The sequence below is a fragment of the Staurois parvus genome, unplaced genomic scaffold (genome assembly GCF_062004578.1).
Source record: "Staurois parvus isolate SC_StPar_1 unplaced genomic scaffold, SC_StPar_1.0 ptg000145l, whole genome shotgun sequence".
In the NCBI taxonomy this organism is placed as follows: domain Eukaryota; kingdom Metazoa; phylum Chordata; class Amphibia; order Anura; family Ranidae; genus Staurois; species Staurois parvus.
Window position 1 is genome coordinate 23,333,246 of NW_028317941.1, and position 26,025 is coordinate 23,359,270.

Below are 26,025 nucleotides of genomic sequence, written 5' to 3' on the forward strand. Positions count from 1 at the left end.
TAAGTAAAACCTGTTTTGTTGTATACCTTATTTTGAACCCTGTGATGTCATCAATTTTATTGTTAATTTTAAAAGCATATTTTATTTAAATTGTCATTACACTCAGAGTAACCACTTGCCACCCAGAGGATTTACCCCCCTTCCTGACCAGGCCATTTTTTGCATTATGGAGCTGTTACTTTAACTGACAATCAAATTAAGCTGTAACCAAATGGAATTTACATCCTTTGTTTTCCCACAAATAGAGCTTTCTTTCAGTCGTATTTGATTATCTGTGCGGTTTTTATTTTTTGCAGTAAAAAAAAAAAAGCGACAATTTAAAAAAAAACAAAAAAAAAAACTATTTTGACTAATCACCATTAAACATATCCAGTAAAAAAAAAATTAAAAATCAAATTTCATGTAAGCCAAAATGTATTCGGCTACATGTCTTTGCTGAAAAAAAAAAATTTAAAATATGTGTAAATTAATTGGTTTACGTGAAAGTTATAGCGTTTACAAATGGTGGCATATATACTGGATTTTTATAAAGCAGGACTATAGCAGGACTGCGGCGGGCATTCTGACACTGGGGGGAACTGACTTGGTGTCAGCGACATCCATAGTGACACCAATACAGTGATCAGTGCTAATAAACAGCACTGACACTGTAATAATGACACTGGGCAGGAAGGGGTTAACATGTGGGGCAATCAAAGGGTTAACTGTGTGTCGTTTTACACTGTGTCCTGTGTTAGTGCTTCACTGTAAGCATACTGCTGTGCACAGCCATGCAAAGCAGTGTGCAGGAGAGAACTGTAATGTTTACAAACAGTTCTAACCCCACCCCCCACCCACCCCTCCCCTTTGGAGATGCTCGGCATTCACCAGCCAGGATCCGGTGACTGACAGCTAGGTAGGGCACGCATTCGCCCCCTGCCCGAAACTGCAAAATCACGTATATATACACACGTGATTTTGTGCACCCGTGCCGCCCTGTAGCAGTACTACTGCCATAGGGCGGACGGGAAGAGGTTAAAGGCGAAGTTCACTTTTTGACTAAAACAGGCCCATGCAGATGAAAGGCCCAGTATGTTAAACTACACTGTGCTGTTTTGTAAAAATGCAGTTTGATGTGCTTAGCATTACTGTAGGCTTGTTCTGGCATCTCCAAAGACTGCCTGATATACTCACCAGGCATGCCATGCAACATTAAAGGTCAAGTTCATGTTTAGTAAAATAAAAAAATATATATAAGTAATAAATGCACATGATTTTGCAGTTAAAAAAAAATTCGCTTTTTTTACACTACCTACAAAGCATTACACCTGCAATCAGTTGATTACAGGTGCAATATCAGGCTCCTGCAGACACCATCAACAGCTCTACCTTGGACCTCCGTATAGGCAGACGGTTCTTTCACACGGGCACTTCATATGTCCGTTTTTCATCTGTGTTTACGTATGAAAACCAGACACCCATTAATTTCTATGGACTAGCAGATGTAAATGGATGATCCGTTTTTTTGAACGAAAGAAAACCCTATTTTACTTCCATAAAAAAAAATGGAAAGGACAAAAAAAAATAGATGTAAACGTACGAAAAACGGATGAAAAAAACTGATTTAAACTGATAAAAACTGATCTGTTTTTTCTTTGAAACTGAACTGATAAAAAAAAATGGAATGCCAGTGGGAAAGGACCCTTACTGAGCTGCAGGAAGTGTCAGTAAAAAGTTTAGTCTCTTGTATTTTGTTGATAGCTACAAGCGGTCTGCGGCACTGTCAGAAGGGACTCTAAAATCTCTGTGAATGAAAGCGAAACCTTACCAACAGCAACTTGATACAATATAATGTTCTTTAGCAAGGAACATACATTCCACATTAATAATTATGCTACCAAAATTAGTGTGTGCTGTAAATTGCCTTCAGCTTTGCTCCTGCTTCTACTTGGTGGAGGCTGCCATTTTGCCGAAGCCCAGAGTCCCTGAACGGTAGTAAATCATAAAGTTGAACTAAATCTAGTGATTTAACAGTTTAACAGTTACATTCTTGGAATGCCAGGATTGTGGTCACATTTGCTTGCGTCTTCAACCAAACTGTGAAGCCATCAAATGCCTGGTGTCATAACTTATCACATGCGCAGCACCATGGCAGCGGAAGATCAAAACAGAAGCAGTTTTCTTGGCTGTAGAGGATAGCAGGGTTCAACTCAGCTTTAAGACGGTCAGCAGATCAACCTTTACAAATTCAGCAATGCCTAAAAATGGAGAGCAACTAAGCATGTGCAGAACATGGTGAGACAGTGTATTACTGGATTTCAAACAGCATAGACACTTGTTTTTAGGGCTTGTTCACACCATTCTGCAGGGACACAACAAAATCAATTGTGCTCTATGTGCCATGTTCATACTACAACACTAGTATCACTTGCAGATTGTTTTCTGTGCAGGAATCTGCACTGTGTATAAAACTAATTGAAGCGTGCATGAAAACCGATGTCTCTGCAAGTGAAATCTGCGGGTCAGTTTCCATCAGTTTTCCCGCATGTACGGTGTGAACGAGGCTTTAATGTTTTACATAGATATACCTGCAAAAGGGGTCAGCCTGAAGTGGTCAAGCGAAACTTAATTTTCTGACCAAAGTTCCACTTTAATGATGCGGCTGTGCTGTCAGAGCCCCATATAACTGCATGTTTTTTTGTAAATGTGACAGCGACTACAGGGAAAAGAATCCCTGCCCGCTGTCACAGGGAAGGTCAGGGGGTGAGGTGAGGGTGCTGAACATGTTACACCCTAAATAGGAGTGTAACATGTTCAGAAGGTGAACTTAGCATTTAAACTATATGTTGCTAAAATGCACAGTGCATGTGAACATACTGGGGCCCTTGTCTGCAAGGGCTGTTTGGGGGGGGGGGGGGGGGGGGGGGGAGGTATACTTAGTCAATACTTGTTTTACTTTATGCTTAAAACCCTTTTGGCAGTAAAGTTTTAGCTTTATTCTTGTTTTCAATAAAATAATAAAATGTGCTAAAATACACAAATATGTCTCATACCAAAAAAATCTTCAGCATTAAATCCTCCCAACATATAATCATTACATTTTCCCCACTTTTTCCTCCCTTTAGGCAGCCGGTTGGAAGTATGTGCAATGATACATGTGTCACTTTCAGTGCAATGTCCACCACTGGCCTCCCTATACTTTATGGACTGATGTTTTTACCAAGTGCTTCTGGAAACCTCATCTCCCTCTGGATTTTTAGCAAACTAGGACGCAGATCATCAACGCATATATATCTTATAAACCTTGCCATTTCCAACATAGTTGTGACTACTGGCATGCCCTTCCAAATTTTTTTTTATGCATACGCACTTTACTTGCCATACAAGTCTATAGAATGTTCCTTTGTACTACAAACCACAAACATTCTAACACACTGCAGTATGTGTGTTAGCATCACCATTTTCTGCTGGATTGCCATCAGCCGATATGCTACTCTTGTGCGATACAAAGAGCAAGCACAGGACAGATCTTCATCTACATATGAAAAGATCATCTTTGGCCAAATACTAAAAACGTTTCGGAACCCTAAAATTGCTGGTTATCTGTGTGCTGGTGTGTGGGTCACATTCTTGTTTCCAACGGTTACATTGTTTTTATTAAAAAAGAACTCTGAACTAGACAATTGCTGCTCCTATGAAGCTGAATTTGGTCAAGAAAGGTCACAGATCTCTTCATTTACACAGTCGACATGTTTCTTTTTGTTTTTTTTTCATTGTGCTAATGTTTTATGGATTCTTTATAAAGCATATAAAAAAGCTACAGACCAACAGCTGCATTGAGGAAAAGCATTTAGTCCACCAAAAAGTTAAAAAAAATATTGCCGTGATAGTGGTTTTACTACTTGTTACTTTTGCCCCTTACCATCTCATAAAATTTTTCCTTGTGGGACAGTACTACTCACAGGGATGCCAAGTGCTGAGAGTACTGACAGAAATAAAAAATTGTTGCCTTTGCCTAGCTGAGTTCAGGAGTTGTACTGACCCCATTGTTTATTTTTGCTTAGATGAGGCTTTTCAGAAGACTATCCAGCGTTTCTTTAAAAGGAACTCCACAGGTCAAAACGAGGACTCGAATGTGAACAGACTTAATACACAAACCCTGACCGCAACTGGAAGAGTTATGCACACCACATTTAATGAAAGCTGTAGCTGAAAACCCTTAAAAAGTAGTTCTGTAACATGTCTATAATGGATTAAGAGTTCAAGTTAAACTGTACTTGTGCCCAGTCTATGGGCATTAAACCGTTTAATGTTTTTGCTGTGTAAAATTAGGCCTCATTTACACGGGCAAATTACAGCATACACCCTTGCTAGGGCCATGTTTGCATGCACAGGGATGCACAAGAGTTCCCTATACAAGCAGCCCTATTCATGACAACTGATACGCAGCAGCTGTAGAGACAAAGCCACTGCTCCCAATGACATCCGTGCAGCTGCGGGTGCACATTCTCAAACACAGACAGTGAGCACTTAGGCCTGTGTACCAGCACAGATGCCCAATTGGGAGCAGTGGATATATCTATGCAGCCGCTGTGTCCCAACTGACATGAGTAGGATACCTACACGGGATGCATGGAATGCCTGTGCATCCCTGTTCAGGCAAACACAACCCTCACACAAGTGTACACTGCAGGACACCCCTTGTGAGAACAAAGCCTTAGGCCCCATTCACATTGTACCTTGTGGCTTGAAGCTCAACAAGCAACAACCTATTTTTTTCAATAGCACTTGTTCACATCTGAGCGCCCTGACACAACACTTAGCAAAATGCTTGCACTCAAAAAAACAAGCTACTTTCCAGGTAGAATTGAGTGTTTTTGTCCTCATAGACTTCAATGGAAACACCTGAACAGCATGACTTGAGTGTTCTTTCAAGCATTTTGTTGCACATTTTCAGCTCAAGCAGCAGCTCTCCACCTTTCAGCTTTCTATTGGCCACATAAACACCTAGTTGAAAAACGCCTGAAAAAATGCCTAACAAAAGCTGCAAAAACATGTAATTCTGCTCCAAATAACTCAAAAACGATGGAAAAAAAAACGCTTAAAAAACATGAAGCTTAGGTGTGAATGTAGCCTTATTCTCTACCCTAATAGATCCTCAAAGATCATAAGAAAAACTAGTGCCCATTCAATGGGCTTCTAGTAGCTTTGAAACACCTATTGGTTGTTAGCACTAGAAGGCTACCAAAATTCTGGTGCAATAAAAAGTATAGAGACACTTCAAATGCCTGTGTTGTGAACTTTGAACATTAATTTCTTCATAATGCTAACAGATATAGAGATAAACAAGGGCTTGTTTTAGCCTGGGTTCACACTGGATGCAGTGTGATGCACTGCGATTTTTCATGTGGTTTGGAGTGTGAATTTGCCCTTGACAGCTGCGATTGTAATGTCATTTAAATAGTCTATGGAGCTTAAAATAGCACCACACTAAACACACACAGGACCCTTTTTTATCCATATCAGAATTGTACTGCATAGATGTGAACGGCCTTCATAGAAGACAATGTTATTTCACTTGACATGTGAATCTCTGCATTCTGGAACACATTCGAACCACATCAGATTCACATCACTGTGAACCACGGTGCTTTTATGGCTTGTTCAGAAAATGTAAATACTTTGGTGTGAATGATCTCAGCAAAGGCTCCTGTTATAGGTTTTCTGCAATATTTATGGAAAGTGATAATGCATCGATACAGCCATGTATCTGGATGCTAAAAAAACAAACACAATCATAGGGGAATGCCAGCCTGCTTATTGCACTTCTGTCTGAACTAATACGACTTCAAAAAAGGGGGACCAAACACAACTGGACATTTATATTTACTACATTAACAACTGAGGATCGACGGAGCAACAGGCGTGTGTGCTCTAATCATACAATCATAGGTGATCATACACATGTTAGAAAGTTCAAAACGCTCAGGTATACGGATTCCCTCACTCTCTCAACAACCAACTGCACTAGACCCAAGCCACAGAACGAGACCCTTTACTGTACTGAATTGTGCATACAGGGTTGGGTTCATTTTACAATTTGTCCAGTGTCAGTAATATGGACAAGCAACAAATTAACAGAAAACTCCATGTGGCATAAGCAACTCTAAATGCAACAGTGTGTAAATGTGTAAATTAAATAGCATAGCATCCTTTTCAGTCAAAAGTGAATGTATGAAAATTCAAGTAACAATACAAAAAACAGTAATGATAGTATAATATCAATAGCTTGCCTTTCCTTCCTCTTCTTTTCTGTCATGAAACTGCAAACAAATTTTCTCTTACCCCTAAAGTCTGCATTGGTACTTTCAGGAGGAAAATATGTTACGGTTAAGTAGCTACATGCTTAAAGTAGATGTAAACTTGAACTGAATGATGTTTAGTTTGCTAAATCATTGTGTACAATAAACTGCTATTTTTGTTAATAAACTACGTTTTAACCTTTTTTGTCATCTTCTCTTACCTCAATGTTGTCAATATCCTGCAGCCTTTTGCAGCTACTTCCTCTCTACATACATGCACTACTGAGCTGGTTACATATTCCACAGGGTGGGTTTTCTGACAGGGACAATAGATGGGGTCTACATATTATGGGGTGAAACAGCCACTTCTAGAAGGCAATGAAGGATGACAAAAGCAGGAGCACAGCTATGAGCCAAAAAAAACAAAAAACAGTTTTTTGTCACCTATAACAGAAGGGCATAAACAAAGACCATTATAGCAGGGTTACCAGGTATTATTTTAATGACAGCTCCAGGTTTAAAAGTATAAAGTGTCTTACATGAACATGTTCAACGTTTATATGCGATTTTAGTGATGGCTGGAATTAAAGTGGTTGTAAAGGCTCAAGGTGTTTTACCTTCATTCTATGCATGAAGGTTTAAAACCTTTTGTGTGCAACAGTACCCCATAGCATACCCCCCCCCCCCCCCAATACTTACTGGAGCCCCATCACGATCCAGCGATGTGCGAGGGAACAGTGGCTCTCCGGGGACTCTTCCTCCTCATTGGCTACAGTTGTTAGGTGGGGGCAGTATAGGCCTCTCTGAAGAGATGAGTTTTTAGGGATCGTCTAAAAGGTGACAGAGATGGAGATAGCCAGACACATTGGGGAAGGGAGTTCCCGGGGGTGGGATTGGCTCTGAAGAAATCCTGGAGGTGAGCATGGGAGGAGGTGACAAGGGAGCTAGAAAGCAGGAGGTCTTGTGAGGAATGAAGAGAACAATTCGGTTGGTATTTTGAGACTAGGGTAGTGATGTAACTAGGGCCTGAGTTGTGTATGGTTTTAAAAGCTGTTGAAAGTATCTTGAATTTTATTTGTTGGGTGAGCGGGAGCCAGTGGAGAGACTGGCAAAGAGGGGAAGCAGGCACTGAACGGTTGGTAAGGTGGATGAGTCGGTCAGCAGCATTCATGATGGACTGGAGGGGGGATAGCCTATGCAAAGGCAAGCCAGTGAGGAGGGAGTTGCAAAATTCAAGGCAGGAAATGACCAGGGAGGGAGTTAGAAGCTTTGTGATGTCGTTGGTTAGGCAGGGGTGTATCTTGGAGATGAGACAGCAAGCTTTGGACAGCGATTGGCTGTGGGGCTGAAAGGATAGTTCAGAGTCCAGGATTACACGTAGCACCCTGGCATGTAGGGACAGGTTGATGGTTGAGCCATTGATTTTAACAGAGAAATCAGTGGAAGGGCCACATCGGGGAGGAAATATTATGAGCTCAATTTTGGATAGATTAACCGCTTTCCCGCCACCCTATAGAAGAAATACTGCTACAGGGTGGCACGGCTGCGCAAAATTACACATATATACATGATTTTTCATTTCCAGGCAGGGGGCGCGCATGCCCTACCGGCACTGCCATTGGCAGTCTCAGTTGACGGCCACCGGGTCACGGCTGGCGATCCCCTGCCAGCACCTGGCGATCGTCAAGTATCAATGCCGGGGGAGAGACCTGTATGTAAACAATACAGATCTCTCCCGTCAGATCCTGCACATTGGCTTTGTATTGCTCTGCATAGCAGAGCAATACAAAGAAATGTGAAGACACAGTAAAGCACACACACAGAACACAGTTAACCCTTTCAATGCCTCAGATGTTAACCCCTTCCTGCTCAGTGCCATTAGTACAGTGTCAGTGCTATTTATTAGCACTGATCACTGAATTAGTATCACTGGGGATGTCAGTGACAGTCAGTATGCCCACTGCAGTCCAGCTATAAGTCGCTGATCACCATATATATACATTTGTAGATGCTATAACTTTCACGTAAACCAATTTACATGTATTGGGATTTTTTTTTAGCAAAGACATGTAGTAGAATACATTTTGGCCTACATTTATGACATTTTTTTTTACATTTTTACTTGATATGTTTAATAGCAAAAAGTCAAAAATATTGTTGTTTTTTTTCTCAAAATTGTCGGGTTTTTTTTTTTGTTTATAGAGCAAAAAATAAGAAAAACACAGGCGATCAAATACCACCGAAAAAAAGCTCAATTTGTGGGAGAATGTGTTGCATGACCGCGCAAATGTCAGTTAAAGTAACGCAGCGGCCAGGTCAGGAAGGGGGGTAAATCCTCTGGAGGGCAAGTGGCTAATTTTCAGGAAGTGGTGTGTCATCCAGGCTGATATGTCAGTTAGTAGATGAGTGAGGCATAAGGAGACTAATGGAGTGAGCTAAGGGGTAGAGAGATAGATTTGGATGTCATCAGCATAAAAATGGTATTGAAAGCCATGGGAGGCAATCAAATGACCCAGAAAGGAGGTGTAGACTGAAAATAGGAGGGGTCCCAGAACAGAAACTTGGGGAACCCCAACAGAGAAAGGAAGAAGAGAAGAGGAAGTAGAATTTTGACACTGAAAGTGCAATGGGATAGGTAGGATGAGAATCAATGAAGGTGCTGGCACAGTCACAGAACATTATATGCTGAACAATTGTTTAAATGAAAAATTCACCTTTTGACAAAAAAAATCATAAATGCGCATTATTTTGCAGGTAAAAAATGTGCATTTATTATTTTTTGTTGCAGAAGCCTGGAAAGCATTGTACCAGCGATCAGCATATCGCTGGTACCATGCAGGACTCCTACAGACCTGTCAGTATCCCTGCTTGCCTGTACATCCCATACGAACAAGCTGATACACTATGACAGGAAGAATCAATGAAATACCACAGTGCTCACATTGCCATGGTAATTCATTGAGAACTACAAGCCGATAGCCGCTAAAGCTGTAGGGAATTGTAGTTTTCTCATTCACAGAATACTAGCTATCAAAGTGGGGAAGCGGGAGCCGGTCCTTTCATAACATGTTACACCCTGAATATGGGTGTAACACGTTATGAAAGATGACCTTATCATTTAAAAAAAAGAAAAACATTGGCATTATTGCCAATAACCCTATTTTCACTACTTTCTGCTCTTGGTCAACTTTCTACCAGACAGGAAGTGGGGGAAGAAGCTGCAATAGGGAAACAAAATTGAGGTGTTTTCCAGCATTCCACCACAAAAAAAAAAAAATCCCAAACAGTAAAGCCTGACAGGGGCTCTTACCCTTCCCCAAGCTATCCAAAACTTTGGGTATAGACATGCATTTCAAAGTGTTTGGAAACCACTCTCTTGACTGATAAAGCTACAAGCCCATCTTGTATGAATACATTCTATAAAACACAAAAAACTTCAAATGCCATTTATATAATAGATAACATTTTATGTAATGTGTAATATTAAAATAAGTTACACTGATCTGAGGTTTTGTCCAGGGTGCTAAAAATGCCATTTAAACAATGGTAGAATAAATGAAGTTTTCTAAAGATCCATTTATAAATTACTAGCGAGAGCTATACAGACAACTCTTCATAGTATAGCTTAAGAAATTGTGCAGTTGAGCAGTTATTAATGACACACAACATTAATATGCATTAGATATGATTTTCAGTGAATTTTATATAGGTAATTTTTCGCTTTTAAAAAGAGGCAATGCTCATCAGATAATATTTTGTAAAATCACACCACCCTGAATAAGAAACACCTATTTGCAATTAACAGAAGTTGCCCACTCAACAGTTGGGGAGTAAAAAGAAAACACTACTACTAGCAGCAATGTGACCAATTTGGAGCACTGTGCTATTGTCTGTAATGGCATGACTTCAAATTGCCCACCAACTTTACCAAATAAATGTAAAGCTTAACTCCACATTTCATGTCCCTGATTTGCTGAGGCAGAGATTGTGACATCACCTCGCCTCTCTACCTCAGCAAATCAGAGGGAGCTTTGTATTCATTTATTGAATACAAAGCTTCCCATGAATGGCTGAGCAACGCTCAGCCTATTTTGTACCTGGAGTGGGAAAGGAAGTTCTCCTACTGCCAGAACGCAGCTCTGCATACTGTGTCTAGCTGAGGTTACATACCGTTAATAGTGCACTCCCAGAAAGTTCCTCTGTTAACATTAAGTGCTGGTCCACATATATGCGGATTGGATGTGGTCTGAGCCGTATCCAATCTGCATCTCAAGTGAAAAAACATTGATACCTATGGTGCCTGTTCACATATGTCTGATGCACTAGCGGTGAGAATTCGGTGCGGATTCAGTGTGGTTGAGGAAAACGTCCTGTACGATTTCTGAGCAGTGCAGTCCAGTTCAGGTGCAAGTGCAGGTTACAGGCTATTGGCTTCTATGGGAGCCGTTTCTAAACCGCATATGTGTGAACAGGATAATCCTGAGACCTAATCCTGTTCTGAACGTGATGTAAACCTGACATGAACCAGTGAACAACTATATCAATTAGCTGTGAAACCTGAGCTTCAATCTGCACAGCACACCTGTGAATCAGCTCTAGGGGCTTGTTTACACTTGCTTCAAAATGTGGCACTGGACACACTTTTTTAAAGTACTCTGAATGCCAATTAAAGCACCTGCCACTAAATAAAATGGTTAGCCTACAGTTCTGTTCACACGTGTGTTTGCTTTGCTTAAAAAATTATACCCCATGTCGCTTTCATGGCGCTTCAAAGCCTCCACTGAAGTCTATGATAAAACTTGCTTACAGCACTTGCAGCTTTTAAGAGGTTTTTATTCAGCTTTATCTGTGCTTTGTTTTGGAGGTTGTGCAGGTATGCGATATCCCAGGATGCACTGGGAAACCAACAAGCAAACCAAAAAGACATCATCAGCAGTCACTTCTGGTTCATGTGTATATATTTCTGGAAGTGTCTGGTGCAGACGTCACATCTGGTGAGCAAATGACAACTAGTAAATGACACACATGATGTGCAGTATGGGAATGCTATAGAACAGTGGTTCTCAACCTTCCTAATGCCGCGTCCCTTTAATACAGTTCCTCATGTTGTGGTAACCCCCAACCATAAAATAGTTTTCACGGAATAGTGCCCCATCGTTGGAGTCAGTGGGGGGAGGAATAGTGCCCCATCGTTGGTGTCAGTGGGGGGAGGAATAGTGCCCCATCGTTGGTGTCAGTGGGGGGAGGAATAGTGCCCCATCGTTGGTGTCAGTGGGGGGAGGAATAGTGCCCCATCGTTGGTGTCAGTGGGGGGAGGAATAGTGCCCCATCGTTGGTGTCAGTGGGGGGAGGAATAGTGCCCCATCGTTGGTGTCAGTGGGGGGAGGAATAGTGCCCCATCGTTGGTGTCAGTGGGGGGAGGAATAGTGCCCCATCGTTGGTGTCAGTGGGGGGAGGAATAGTGCCCCATCGTTGGTGTCAGTGGGGGGAGGAATAGTGCCCCATCGTTGGTGTCAGTGGGGGGAGGAATAGTGCCCCATCGTTGGTGTCAGTGGGGGGAGGAATAGTGCCCCATCGTTGGTGTCAGTGGGGGGAGGAATAGTGCCCCATCGTTGGTGTCAGTGGGGGGAGGAATAGTGCCCCATCGTTGGTGTCAGTGGGGGGAGGAATAATGCCCCATCGTTGGTGTCAGTGGGGGGAGGAATAGTGCCCCATCGTTGGTCTCAATGGGGGGGAAATAGTGCCCTATCATTGGTGTCAGTGGGAGGAATAGTGCCCCATCATTGGTATTAGTGACACCAATGATGAGGCACTATTCCTCCCACTGACACCAATGATACTTACCTTGCCGACCCCTGCTCCAGCCTGGGCTCGCTCCTTCCCTCTCCCATCTACAGCCAGCATACCTTGCTGCAGCAGCACCATCTGCATGGTACAGACATTTACTGGTCAGCTTCTCCAGCTGCTCCCTCACTTGATCTTCTTTGATCTTCGTGCTGCCACTCGGCTCCTCCTCTCTAAGCTCCACCTCCTCGCCAGTGATTGGCCGCCTGTGTGCCTCTCCTGAACTACAGTCACCGACGAGGAGGTGGAGCTGTTGAGTGATCCGGGGGTGTGGCCAGATGACAGTGGCGGCATGTCATCCCACCCACACATAGCGGTTCAGGGAAATGTGTGCGTATCTGCATGAGGGCGGACCCGCTTGGAGATGGATAGAGGGGCGGTGTCTCGGTTCCTAAAACAATCAGAAATATGTGTTTTCCGATGGTCTTAGGTGACCCCTGTGAAAGGGTTGTTCGACCCCCAAAGGGTTGTTCGACCCACAGGTTGAGAACCGCTGCTATAGGGGAAGGTAAGCAGGAACTGGAGAGAGAGGCTTGAGCAGCAAAGGATCAGCAGAGCTGGCAGACCAGAGCAGGAGAAGCTAGCAATTTCAGATGTAGTGCACAGCATGAAAGCAGCAATATAGCAGGAGGTGAGCTGAGCAGGGACCAGAGAGAGAGGAGGATCAGCAGAGCTAGTGGTTACTACTGAGCCAGGGATCAGCAGTGCTAGGGGTACTACTAAGTGGAGTATCAACAAAGCTGGGGCTACTAAGCAGCTGGGGATAATACTAAGCCAGGGAACTATTGGGCCCCTTTAAAACAAATAGAAAATCAACACACACAGGGCATCTGTCAAGCTTCATCAAATCTTCAAAAAAAGCCTCACCGAAGCATCAAAAAAGCATGATTAAGTGGTAGGCGCTTTAAGTGTGCTGAAGTCGAAGCAAGTGTAAATGAGCCTTAAAAAGGTAGAGTTAGGCTTTATTGTATTGTAAAGAAATTTTAGTTGTTTAGTTAACTAATTGCCGACCGCAGATAGCCGAATGACGGCTGCACTGAGGCCGGCCAGTTCTGGGTGGACGTCATATGACGTCCTCCCAGAACGCGCTCTCCTGCGCGCCCCCCGGGGCGCGCACCCGGCGATCTCCGTGATCGCTGTGTCCTACGGACACAGCTGATCACATGACGTGGTAAAAGGCCAATCACAGCGGCCTTTTACCACGTGATCAGCCGTGTCCAATGACACGTTGATCACCAGGAAAATGCAAATGCCGGTTCTCGGCTGCACTTTCCTCACGCTGTCAGATCGTGAGGAAAGTACTGCCGAAAACCGGCAGTTGTCAGAGTGGGGATTGGCACCGATCATGCCACACACAAGTTCTGCCCACCTGTGCCCAGCAATGCGCCCACCTGTGCCCAGCAATGCGCCCACCTGTGCCCAGCAATGCGCCCACCTGTGCCCAGCAATGCGCCCACCTGTGCCACCCAGCAGTGTCACCACCTGTGCCCAGAAGTGCCACCTACCTGTGCCCAGTAATGCCACCCACCTGTGCCCACCCACCTGTGCCACCCACCAGTGCCCATCAGTGCAGCCCAGCAGTGCTGCCAGTCAGTGCCCAGCAGTGCCGCCAGTCAGTGCCCAGCAGTGATGTCAGTCAGTGCTACCTATCAGTGCTGTCTATCAGTACCCACTATCAGTGTCGCCTATCAGTGCCACCAATCAGTGCCGCATATCAGTGCCACCTATCCATGACACCTCATTAGTGCTGCCTATCAGTGCCGCCTATCCGTGCCACCTCATTAGTGCCGCCTATCAGTGCCACCTCATCAACGCACATCAGTGAAGGAGAAAAATTACCTGTTTGAAAAATTTTATAATAGAAACAAAAAAACGTTTTTTTTCAAAATTTTTTGCACTTTTTTTGCTTATAGCACAAAAAGTAAAGTGCCCAGCAGCGATTAAATACCACCAAAAGAAAGCTCTATTTGTGAGAAAAAAATGATAAAAATTTCATATGGGTACAATCTTGCATGATTGCGCAATTGTCAAAGTGCGACAGCGCTGAAAGCTGAAAATTGGCCTGGTAAATAAGAGGGTATAAGTGCCCGGTAGGCAAGTGGTTAAAAGCCACCTGTGATAATGGATGCATTAGGCCTACAAGTTAGTATTCTGTATTCAACAATATAACTAGAAGCCTTATATGTGCAGAGTCATACCCAGCTATAGCACATGTGATACCCAGGTATTGTTTAAAAGCTAGTCAAAGACTTACATCAGCCGTAACAGTATTAAATATAAGTATAAATTGATATTTGGCCTTGCTTGCAACCGCACCTAAGCTTACACAATAGCCATGATTCAAATGACAGCTAGTAGAATGGGATTTCAAACACAATTTCACACAGTGTCTTTAAATTTGTTAAGCCAACTGTGAGCATTTAGACTGAAGTGATTTCAGCAGCTGTGAAACTGCCCAATCACTACAGCACCCTGTCGAAGATACCAACCCCCCCCACCCCAAGCCATATATCCTGGGCTCCACTGTCCCACCTGTGGGACCGGGAAGCAGTATGCTGTGTATTGAAAGATGGAATGGTGGATGCGTACTACTTCACATGGATTCAGCACTGTAGTTACCCAGCTGATGTGACCAGGGATATAGCTAACAAAGCACAGTCTGTGCTCCATTAGCTGTAGTGAATCGCAGGGGTGACATCAAGGGTCTTAATAGACCTTTGATGTCTCAGTAATGAGAACCTGTCATTCCATATAAAAGTTACCAAAAACAAAAGTAACAACATTTTATTGTAAGTCCCCCTGCAGTTACATAAACACACAAGAACATAAATACATCCAGTAGGTGAACCTACATGTGAGAACAACTGCGCCACAAGTGAGGTGGGGCTATAATGCATGGTTAACTCAAAACTGACAACATGAAAAGACTTTTAAAGTATTGCCTATGGACAAGGCTTGACATGTTTGGTATCTATTTATTCTTTTATACTTAAAGATTGGGAAATATGTTCTGTTTCTGTGCACTAAAATTAACTTTCATATTTTTAAATTAAATTTTGTATTTGATAAACGTGTGCTAATATCAAGTGACATAAAAATTGCAACTACCAACATTTTATTCTCCAGTGTCATTGCTTTCAGAAAATACACCGTTTATTTGGGGGGGGCTAAATAATCTTCACACTAAAATGTGCATTTTAGGCATATGTGCAAAAAAACAGAAAAAATGCTGGTAGAGAAATGGTTAACCAAATATATTTAAAAGCCGTGAGGGCATCTGCAGATAACTTGAACAAAATGTAGCTATATCGACATGATTTATCTCTTACCTTTACATCTCTGTGAATGATGTTGTTATCATGACAGTAGCGGAGAGCTTCCAGTATTTGCCGCATGTAATGACTGAAATATTAAAAATGCATTATTTAATTTGATAGGAGTGGATAATTACACATTAAAGGGTAAATCCATCCAATGTCTTTTTTTATTTTTTCTTCATCTTTCTACCCTGGTGTTGGGAACTCTACGCTTGAGTTTCCAGCTCTGCACACCTGTTGTGGCCATCACAAAGGGTCACCAAAGGGAAAAGAACTCAAAGCTTTCATTTGATCTTTGTCTACAGCATCTACATTACCCAAACCTCTAATGACAGCTCTCAAATCATACGGAAATAAAGGCAAGGGAGAAAATGTTCAATTTTTAGATATACTAAAAAAACAAGAGAATGAGTTTTAAGTTTTTACATTGAATTTGACATTGATTCTACATTGACCCAAATTTGACTGACAATAAAATGTTACAAATGTGTAATATTCCCTGGTGATCCCAAATTAAGTCAAAGGTTTGTATGTTTAGGCTCGATTCACACTAGGGCGTTTCAAATCGCAGGCAGAACAGTTTTTGGGTGTTGTGGGTCCCACAGTTTTGTTTAAATGTATCCATAGACATAAGGTGACAGCCACTTCTAAAACTGTGAACTGAGCGCTCAGTTCTTGGTCTTCAGTCTGCAGAGAGCCAGTGACTGATAGTTACAGGCTCTCTGCTCTGCCCCTCCAGCACTCACTTGAGCAAAGGGGGCGGGGGCTGCTGGCTCAGGGTCTCAGCGTCACGCTGAGAGGCTAAGCCAGCTTCCAGTCAGGCTTCTGGGCAGATCCCAACATTAAAAGTTGGGATCTTTCCAGAGCCTGGACTCGCTTTGTGATGTCGGGTCATAGGAGTGCAGAATGAAGTGCACTCCTGTGATCCATAGTAGTACAGCCAAAACAGTCTGCACCATACATTTCCTTTAACAATAATGCAGTCTCTTAAAGGGCCAATGCAAGGCCAGCAACGTTGACATACTCCTGGAAGCTGGGAACCTCTGTATAACTGAACATGCGTAGGCCTCAAGAAATATGGGACTGTTTTCTGACCACTGATGTCTACACTTGCATACTAAGTTCACATGAAAAAAGTAGAAGGATAATATGGGACATATTTTAGGTTGTCTCTCACCCTCAGGAAGAAAAAACGTATACAAGTTTAAATAAAAGACAAAATATTTCATTACAAAATACAATAAAAACCGGGGACTCTCCCCATGGGTGATAACTAGGAAATGATCAATACAGCAACTCCGTACACCTTCTTCCAACAAAATAGGACTATTACACAATCAAAAGAGTATAGCACGTTGATAGTGGCATGACTAAAAAAAGGTGCCATGTCTCGACGCGTTTCGCCAGATAAGCTTCTTCAGGGATTCAGAGGGTAAGCATTACTGAAAGTCACCCAGAACATATAGGACTGTGTAGGTGGAGGAGGAGCGCTTGGATGGAAAAATGAAGAAGCATCAGAACAAGCCCAGCCCAAAAGCATAGAGGCATTACATAGGGGAGAAAGGCATCCCCTCCTCTTTTTACAATGCACAATCTCACAAGGCTTCCTTAGCTAGTTAATGACATTGGCCCACAGATGGTAATAAACAGTCCTAGACAGTATGGACAGGCACCTGAACAACAGACCTGTGCAGATCTCATGGAGTGAGAAAACATTTTTTTATGCTTATATACGCTTTTCTCTTCCTGAGGGTGAGAGAGCACCCTACTTTTTTCATGTGTATTTAGTTTGGGATGTGGTGCTGATGGATCAACTATACTGGTTGTCTTTTGCATTTTAATTTGCTAAGGCGGCCAAAATTTGTGCTCTGAAAGTTCACCAATTTAAGGGTTCATTCATACCAGTAGCAATGCTAAATGCAGGGCTGTTGGCGTGTTGTTTGAGGAAAGGTGTCAATGCGGCAGTTCAGGCACATTGCATGGTTTACATTTTTTTTTCGTTAGACATTTAATTTAGTTCTTTTGACCACATTGCCATTGCAGCGTGATGCTTTGAAATACGCTGTACTTTAACAAAAATAAAGGGCCACAATACAATGGTATGAAATTAATTCAAGGCAAATTGCCTTGTCTTTGTGTTGAGACTGTGCTAGGTAAAGTTGTCCAGAGCAGCCCAAAGTAAATGGCATGAATGTGCTGTTAAAATTGTTAATTTGCAATTATTGCTACAAAAAACTGAATACGCTAGCTGTGGCCATGGATACCCCATATTTACAAGGAAATTCAAAAGCTTTGCAATTACAGTGTATTTGAAATATGGGTTGTCCAAAGGTGTGCACACATCTGAAAGGTGGTCATATACAGCGCATACATGTTTAGATTTGTTATCACTCTAGGCACAAACAATCAAACAAGGGATTCATCATCTATTAACCACTTGACCTACAGAATGTTTTTCCCCCTTCATGACTAGGGCATTTTTTGCTGTTCAGCACTGTTTTTTTAAACTGCCAATTGCTCGGTCAAGCAACACTAACCAAATGAAAAGGTTATCCTTTTTTCACACAAATAGAGCCTTCTTTTGCTGGTATTTACTCACCACTGGGTTTATTTTTTGCTAAACAAACGAAAAAAATACAAACTTTTTTTGGGGGAAAAAACACGTTTTCACACTTCTGTTATAAAATTTTGCAAACAAATAATCTTTCTTCATAGATTTAGGCCAAAATGTATTTTACTACTTTTTTTGGTAAATATAACCCAAATAAATGTGTGTGAAATTTATAGAGCCTACAAACTAAGGTGTATGTATGTATGTATGTATGTATGTATGTATGTATGTATATATATATATATATATATACACATATATTTGAAAATTGATCAATCCTGATGTACTGAGGCCCTAAAATGCCAGGACAGTACATATACCTCCCAAAAGACCGCTTTTTGGAAAGTAGATAGTCTGAAGTATTTAGTAGGAGGCATGGCGAGCTTTTTTGAAGTTGTAACTTTTTGGAAAATTAAGAAATTAAATTTGTCCTTTTTTCTAAATACTGTCATCAGTGTAGTACAATGTCATCACATGACTTGTGTGGGGGTGATCGGACATACTGACTGATGACCGTATGTAAAAAAGAAAAAAAAACATTTTATTCAATTTTTTTTAAAACTTTTTTTTTTTGTTACATACTTTCAGTGTTATTCAGTGTTACCATAGTGACACTGTACTACTCGATGGATCCAAGTATCATGCGATAGCTGTGGGCCAATCATAGCACGACAGTAATCAAGCTGTCATGAATGGCTTTTGGTTACATAAATATCATGCAATCGCTATGATTGGGCATAGCGACCACTATACCCCATAGCAAGCCAAGCACCGTGATCCACTGTATCCAGTGGACGCAGGAGTCATGGGATGGCACCCACTTCGTGCCCCAGAGGGCATGCTATTGTGCATTTGCCAGGCGACCTGGCCTGGCTGTGTCACCCACCCTCAGTAAAAGTACTGTGGATGGGTGGGCAAGCGGTAAAATATTGAACGATGCAACACACATGGTGTCAAATGAAAAGACGATCGATCAAAGAAGATCTATTTATGACCATCATTTAAAACCACTTGCTGGCTACCCACAGTATATTTACTCTGGGTTGGTGGCAGGTAAAGGGAAAGCAATTTACCTGTACATCACTTTGCCCATGCAGACACATGGGCACTGCGCACATTGTGATGTCACTCAATGTGATCTGAACAATGTAAGCAAGAGTAGTACAATGTTACTATAGAAACATTGAACTTCTCAATTTTTAACATCACCACCACACCAGTCATATGACACTGTAGCATACTGGTGATGGTGTGTAAAAAAAAAAAAAAATTGTAAAAAACTTAAAAAAAAAAAAAAAACTCACCATGCCTCTTAATAAAAACCTCAGAGTGCGTACTTTCCAAAATAGGGGTTATTGTACTTTCCTGGCATTTTAATGGGCTCAAGAAATTAAATAGGCCGTAAGTACATCAAAATCGATAAATTTTCAAATATACTGTATATCCCAAAGTTTGTGGATGCTTTCCTACAGACTAAATAATATACACCTATTGGGATTTTTATTACAATACATTTTGGCCTCAAATTTATGATAAAATGAAATTTCTTGATTTTGTATTGGATGTTTTCTAAGAATATAAAATGTTTTTTTCCCAAAAAATGTTTGTTTTTTTTTGCTCTAGTTTGAAAAAAAATTACATAAAATTTAATCTGGGTACATCGTTGCATAACCACACAATTGTCAGCTAACGTGTCGCATAGCAAAAATGTCCTGGTCAGGAAGGGGGTAAAATCTTCCAGAGGTCAAGTGGTTAGTCGATCTGCCCTATTAGTTTCTGACACACGTGAAATTATTTGATCAATCAGAAGCTCCACCGCAACCAATCAACTTATCAGTATTGCACTGAAACTTAAAATTGACCAAATGAAGGGTTTAGGATTCTCAATCTGTTTGATCATTCTAGTTCCAACAAATGATCGATGGAATGTTCATATCAAATGTGTGTGTGGCCACCCTTGGAGAGCAACTGAATGTGCTGACAAAACAAGATAGCTACTCCATAAACATAAAACCTTAACTGAGTGTTCATTTGTTTGCATAGGAAAGGGGAAGTGTGGCCAAATGGCCATTGCTAATTAAGGGAAGAATAATGGCAGCACCAAAAAAAAAAGTACTCTAAATTGTGGGATCAACTGCCTCCACGTGAAAGCAGTAAGATGGTGGACATTTGCCTGACTGAGACAGGAGCATTGGATGCTTTTTAAGGCTGGCACACTAAATTTGATATACTTCCCTGCATTTCTACAACAAAAAAAGAACTAAATAATGCTTACTATTGGGTATGAACACGCAAACGTCCCCCATTTCCAGTGATGAGCTCAGGCACGTTCAGACACGGGTGCGTGAGAGCTAACTTGCAAGAAGTTGTCAAAATAGACAGCCAATCAAAAGGCAGCAGGGACATTCCCTGCCCCACAGCGGCACATATACACGCTGTAGAGCAGGGCATGTCTCCACCATCTATGACTGGCTGTCTGCTTTGACAACTTCCTGGCAGGATAGCTTAGGCAACTTTGGACTCATGTCCAAACATGCCTGAGCTCATCCCTACTCATGTCCTGAAATACTGTACTCATTGTCTGACCAGCTAACAGTAAGGCCTGTTCCGTGTTTAATAAGAACAGTGGGGAAGTGCAGTGTCTCTAAACTACCTACAATCAACTGATCATGCAAAACTATGAGCAAAAATGATCCACTCATAGCATAAATCCACTATAAATACTTACAGCAATTCTCATTTCAGCTCCCATATAATGGTATGTATCTACTACAGTGATAACTAAAAACAACCTAGGGTGCCACCTTTAGAGAGTCATTCACCTCAAGTGAAGACCTTTGACATTTGACATTATCGAACAGCAATGGACTACAAAAACAGAGATGCACAGAAGCAGTAGGTGATCACCTGCACCATAACAGATTCTCAGTGACCCCTCCAGGAAATTTCTCTGGTCCACTTGTGAAGTAGCTGCCTTAATATAAGAGCGAACTCAAGAGGTGGTGGCCGTTGAAGACTTGAGTGATTTTATCTTAGCTGGTGAGTACTTACCATTATAAAAGGGAACTGGAAGAGAAACGTTGTAGAAATGCATAATAGCCTTGTGTAAGTTTCAATGTTCTCAGGAATTCATGGGTTTTGCCAGCAGGGGAACATGCTTACTACTACCGTTATCAAGTGAACCTGTAATTTTAACTCATATGGACAAAGCACAGGTTCACATGTAAAAAAAAAACAAACCATAGGAGGCCTCAATATCAATTTTTACATGGATTTAGGTTTCCATTCCAATCATTTCATAATGTACACTATATTGCCAAAAGTATTAAGACACCTGCCTTTACACGCATATGAACTTTAATGGCACCCCAATCTTAGTCTGTAGGGTTCAATACTGAGTTGGCCAACCCTTTGCAGCTATAACAGCTACAACTCTTCTGGGAAAGCTGTCCACAAGGTTTAGGAGTGTGTCTATGGGAATGTTTGACCACATTTGTGAGGTCAGGCACTGATGACAGACAAGAAGGCCTGGCTCGCAGTCTCTGCTCTAATTCATCCCGAAGGTGTTTCATCTGGTTGAGGTCAGGACAGCGTGCAGGCCACCCCAAACTCGCTCATCCATGTCTTTATGGACCTTGCTTTGTGCACTGGTGCGCAGTCACGTTGGAACAAGCAGGGGCCATCCCCAAATTCTTCCCACAAAAGTTGGGAGCATGAAATTGTCCAAAATGTCTTGGTATGCTGACGCCTTAAGAGTTCTCTTCACTGGAACTAAGGGGTCAAGCCTAACCCCTGAAAAACAACCCCACACCATAATCCCCCCTCTACCAAACTTTACACTTGGCACAATGTAGTCAGGCAAGCACCGTTCTCCTGGCAACGTCAAACCCAGACGCATCCATCGAATAGCCAGAAAGAGATGCTTGATTCGTCACTCCAGAGAACACGTCTCCACTGCTCTAGAGTCCAGTGGCGGCACCACTGCATCCAACGCTATGCATTGCACTTGGTGATGTAACACTTGGATGCAGCTGCACGGCCACAGAAACCCATTCCATGAAGCTCTGTACGCACTGTTGTGCTAACCTGAAGTTTGGAAGTTTTTAGCTATTGACTCAGGAAACGGTGACTTCTGCGCATTGTGTGCTTCAGCATGCACTGACCCCACTCTGTCATTTTACGTGGCCTTGATGTTATTCCCAGTTGCTTCCACTTGGTTATAATACCACTAATAGTTGACCGTGGAATATTTAGTAGCAAGGGAATTTCAGGGATGGACTTATTGCACAGGTGGCAACCTATCACGGTACCAAGCTTGAATTTACTGAGCCCCATTCTTTCATAAATGTTTGTAGAAGCAGTCTGCACACCTAGGTGCTTGATTTTATTCACCTGTGGCCATGGAGGTGATTGGAAAACCAGAATCCAATGATTTGGAGGGGTGTCCCAATACTTTTGGCAATATAGTTTATTTCTGATGTTTATGTCAATCTTGCTTTCAAGTCACTTTTAGGCCCCATTTACATCTCCCTGCTTCCACTGCCATGTCATCCTTTTGTTTCATGTTCTTTAATGCACGTTTTTTATTGCATTTTACATGTGTTTTAATGTGCTTTAATAAGCCAGAAAATGCAGGTAAATACATGTAAAAAATCTGACATGTCTCGTTTTTTGCAATGCAGAGCACAGATGTGAAACCGCCTCATAGAATCAATGAATTTTCATGACACGTGTTTTTAAGCACCAAAAAACAAACATTAAAAATGCACAGGTGAGAAAGGGGGCTTAATAAAACAAAAATTAGGAAAGTACCCAGTGAGTGTCCTAGTATGAATATTTAAACAATGTTGGTTAGTTGCATACCTGGCAACAGCTTCACTGTACACAAAGCCGGCATCCGCTCGCTTTACGATTTCAAAGCATAAATCAGCTCCATCCATGCTGCATTAATAAAGAAAAATAAAAAACAGTCAGGAATTTTGCAGGATAAGATGTATGGAAAATATTTACCTGCTGAGAATATTTAATGAATCGTTACAAACTGGACAGGCCCAGTAAACTATTAATGCAATCTATCCAAATGCTAAAAATGATTCAGCTAATGTGGCAACACATCACACTAACTTCCAATTGTTATTCATTTTCTATTTTTACTGCAATTCATTTCAACAAAACACACAGATATAATATGAGCTGACGGGACTTTATCTGAAGCAATCAAATCCTTTTAGTGAAGGAGGAAAGACGAGTAACAAGAAAAAAAAAAAATTCAGACAACGGCTTTGGAAAAAGAACAGGACAAAGCCTATTACTGTCACTCTAGGGGTGTTCAGGATTGTGAGAGCAGACACAATAGCAAACTAAGCAGCTGATGGCTTTCAACTTTAGATCACCACTAGAAATATTTTAACCCATAAATAACATACAAAAACATAATTCATGTGCATTCTGAGATACCTGTGGGGGTTTTACTCAAGTGTAGTGTTTTCCAGTGCACTCAAAAAAAGACAGGAAATATGTTTCAGGACTTGATGGCCCACTTTTTAAAAACATAAATTCATCTTTTAGACAAAAATAATAAATGCACATTTTTTTGTAGGTAAAAAAATGTGCATTTATTATTTTTGGTCTACAGGAGCCTGGAAAGCACTGCACAGCGATCAGTAGATCGCTGGTGCTATGCAGGTCTCCTGCAGATCTGTCAGAATATCTGCTTGCTGTACGGGATGTACAAGCAAGCAGATATTCTGAAAGGAAGCTTCAATGAACTACCACAGCACTCCGCAGCGCCAGTGGTAGTTCATTGAAAACTACAAGCCAACAGCCGCTAAGGCTGTTGGGACTTGCAATTCATTCATTCACAATGAAGGAATGAATGGTCCGTGAATTAAGTTTTTTTTTTTTTTACATTTTAAACAAACATGTCATACTTACCTACTCTGTGCAAAGGTTTTACATAGAGCAGTCCCAATCTTCCTCCTCTTGGGTCTCCCACTGCCGCTCCTGGCCCCTCCCTTCTGCCTAGTGCCCCCATAGCAAGCAGTTTGCTATGGGGGCACCCGAGCAGACTCATTTTTGAGCCACTGCACTGTGTCCATTCACACACTGTGTGTGGCTCAGTCCCGCTCCCGATCTCTCCGGCTGTGATTAACAGTAGGAGGAGCCAATGGCTACCGTTGCAGTCTCAGCCAATGAGGAGGGAGAGACCCAGGAGAGTCAAGGCTCTCATGCACATTGCTGGATCAGGATGGGGCTCAGGTAAGTTTTTTGGGGGGCTGGGGTTCTGCTGCACACAGAACGTGTGGGCCTTCACAGACCGATTCACAGCACTGCTGTGCTCACATAAAACACTCTGTACCTCTCGCTATCTTTCTTGCAGCTCCCTGCTGCTCTGGCCACCTCCCTGACCTCTGGGGCAGGGGACTACTGCCTCCTGAGTGGAGCCCTGAACCACTGCTAGGTTCTTGTTATAACGGCTGTACATACCTGCACACTCCTTCCTGGTCTCCAGTACAGCCTTGGACACAGGGTTAGAGGCTTCTTCCCAAGGCCCTTCAAAGTCTCTGGACTCCAGAACCCAAAATCCGGGAGTTAGGCTCAATTTACACTTGTGCGAATTGTAATGCTACATTCACACCAACTTTAAAAAGGTTCCTGTACTACTTTGATGCCCCTTTCATGTGACTTGAGTGACACAGACTGCAATGTAAACTCTCAAGTCACATTTAAGTCATATCTTGAGCAACAGTCAAAGCCAAAGTCAACAGCCAATTTTAGATCCAAGCTGCACCAGTCCAAAGTTGCATCAAAGTTGCAGTGGAAATGGCAAGACGTTGGAGTCGCACAAGCGTGAATGGAGCCTTATAAAACCCAGAGAAACTGAAAGAACTACTATTTTCCCTGCCCAGAACAGATATTCTAGAGGCTCACAATTAGCATCCGAGAGAACTCTGTGTGCCATGTACCACTTCTATAACTGTGGCAGGGTCTGCACTGTTCCAATATCTATACATTTTTTTTTATTACACCAGTTCCTAGTCTCCTAAAAAAAAATGGGTAGCAGCCACACGTGCATCTATCACCTGGTCTGAACAAATACTCAAGTTTTGTACACCTGTCATTGCATGCGGTCATAATATTGTCAACTCTACTGTTTGGGGGATAGGTCAATAAACAGCTAGTTCTTACAAAAATGGCATTTAACCTGCAAATTCAATTTTATAAACAGCTGTTGGTTTTTGGAAGTGGTGTATAGTCAGTCAATGAATAAGGGACCATTGTGTGGTGACTGGCGCTTTTCTACACCTGATTTAACGCCATTTGCCAAAAGATCACACTGCCTTCTATGTGCCCCATGCACACAATACTGGTGTGATGTGCAATGCAGAAAAGTGCAGAAATACTGTGCTTTTCTGCAGCGCATCAGATAGCATCACAGGTCACTTCAGCACATTACATCCCACTGCTGGACAGACTTGAATGATGTAGAAATCTGTGCACCCTCAAAGTTAAAAAAAAAGTCGTAAACATAATGAAGCACCTAAAACAGTGCATGGCACCACCTGGAGAAACAAACACCAGCCTGCATTATAAAATAGTGTTTTAATGTAGATAGTGTGAATGGACCCCAAAGAATTGTAGTAATATTAAGTCCTGGCTCACACCAGTGCGCCTTCTGATGTGATGAGTTGTACAGAATCGCATGTCAAAAGGAAAAGCATTCTACTGAAGGCGACCCAGCATGGTGCAAATTTGGAAAAGGTTCCTGCACTTTTTTGGTGCGATATACAGTGTGACTTGGCCCCACAGAATATGCAAAGCTGCATTAAAGTCACACTATAAATCGCACTGCAGTACTCGGAACCGAGCCTTATGCATAAATATGTGACATGAATTAATTTGAACCAAAACATAGGTCAAAGGATTAACACAACAGAGATATAGTGTATTTAACAGCACAAAACTGGTTTTC

At 42.0% G+C, this 26,025-nt stretch overlaps 2 protein-coding genes across 10 annotated transcripts in view; one reads left to right on the plus strand and one right to left on the minus strand.

Annotated features, from left to right (window-relative positions):
• CASK (calcium/calmodulin dependent serine protein kinase) overlaps nt 1–26,025 on the minus strand; it is a 325,007-nt gene that overhangs the window by 278,185 nt on the left and 20,797 nt on the right. For all 9 annotated transcript variants that reach the window (XM_089673937.1, XM_089673942.1, XM_089673939.1 and 6 more), the window contains exons 2-3: nt 22,917–22,994; nt 15,455–15,527 (exon numbers count right to left, since the gene is read on the minus strand). In XM_089673937.1, the coding sequence (XP_089530063.1) occupies nt 15,455–15,527; nt 22,917–22,994 (151 nt within the window). The remainder of the gene's footprint in view (nt 1–15,454; nt 15,528–22,916; nt 22,995–26,025) is intronic.
• GPR82 (G protein-coupled receptor 82) lies at nt 2,907–6,486 on the plus strand. The gene is given in 2 exon segments (XM_089673935.1): nt 2,907–3,741; nt 3,743–6,486. Coding segments are annotated over 2 exon segments (1,170 nt in total). The 5' UTR covers nt 2,907–3,021; the 3' UTR covers nt 4,193–6,486.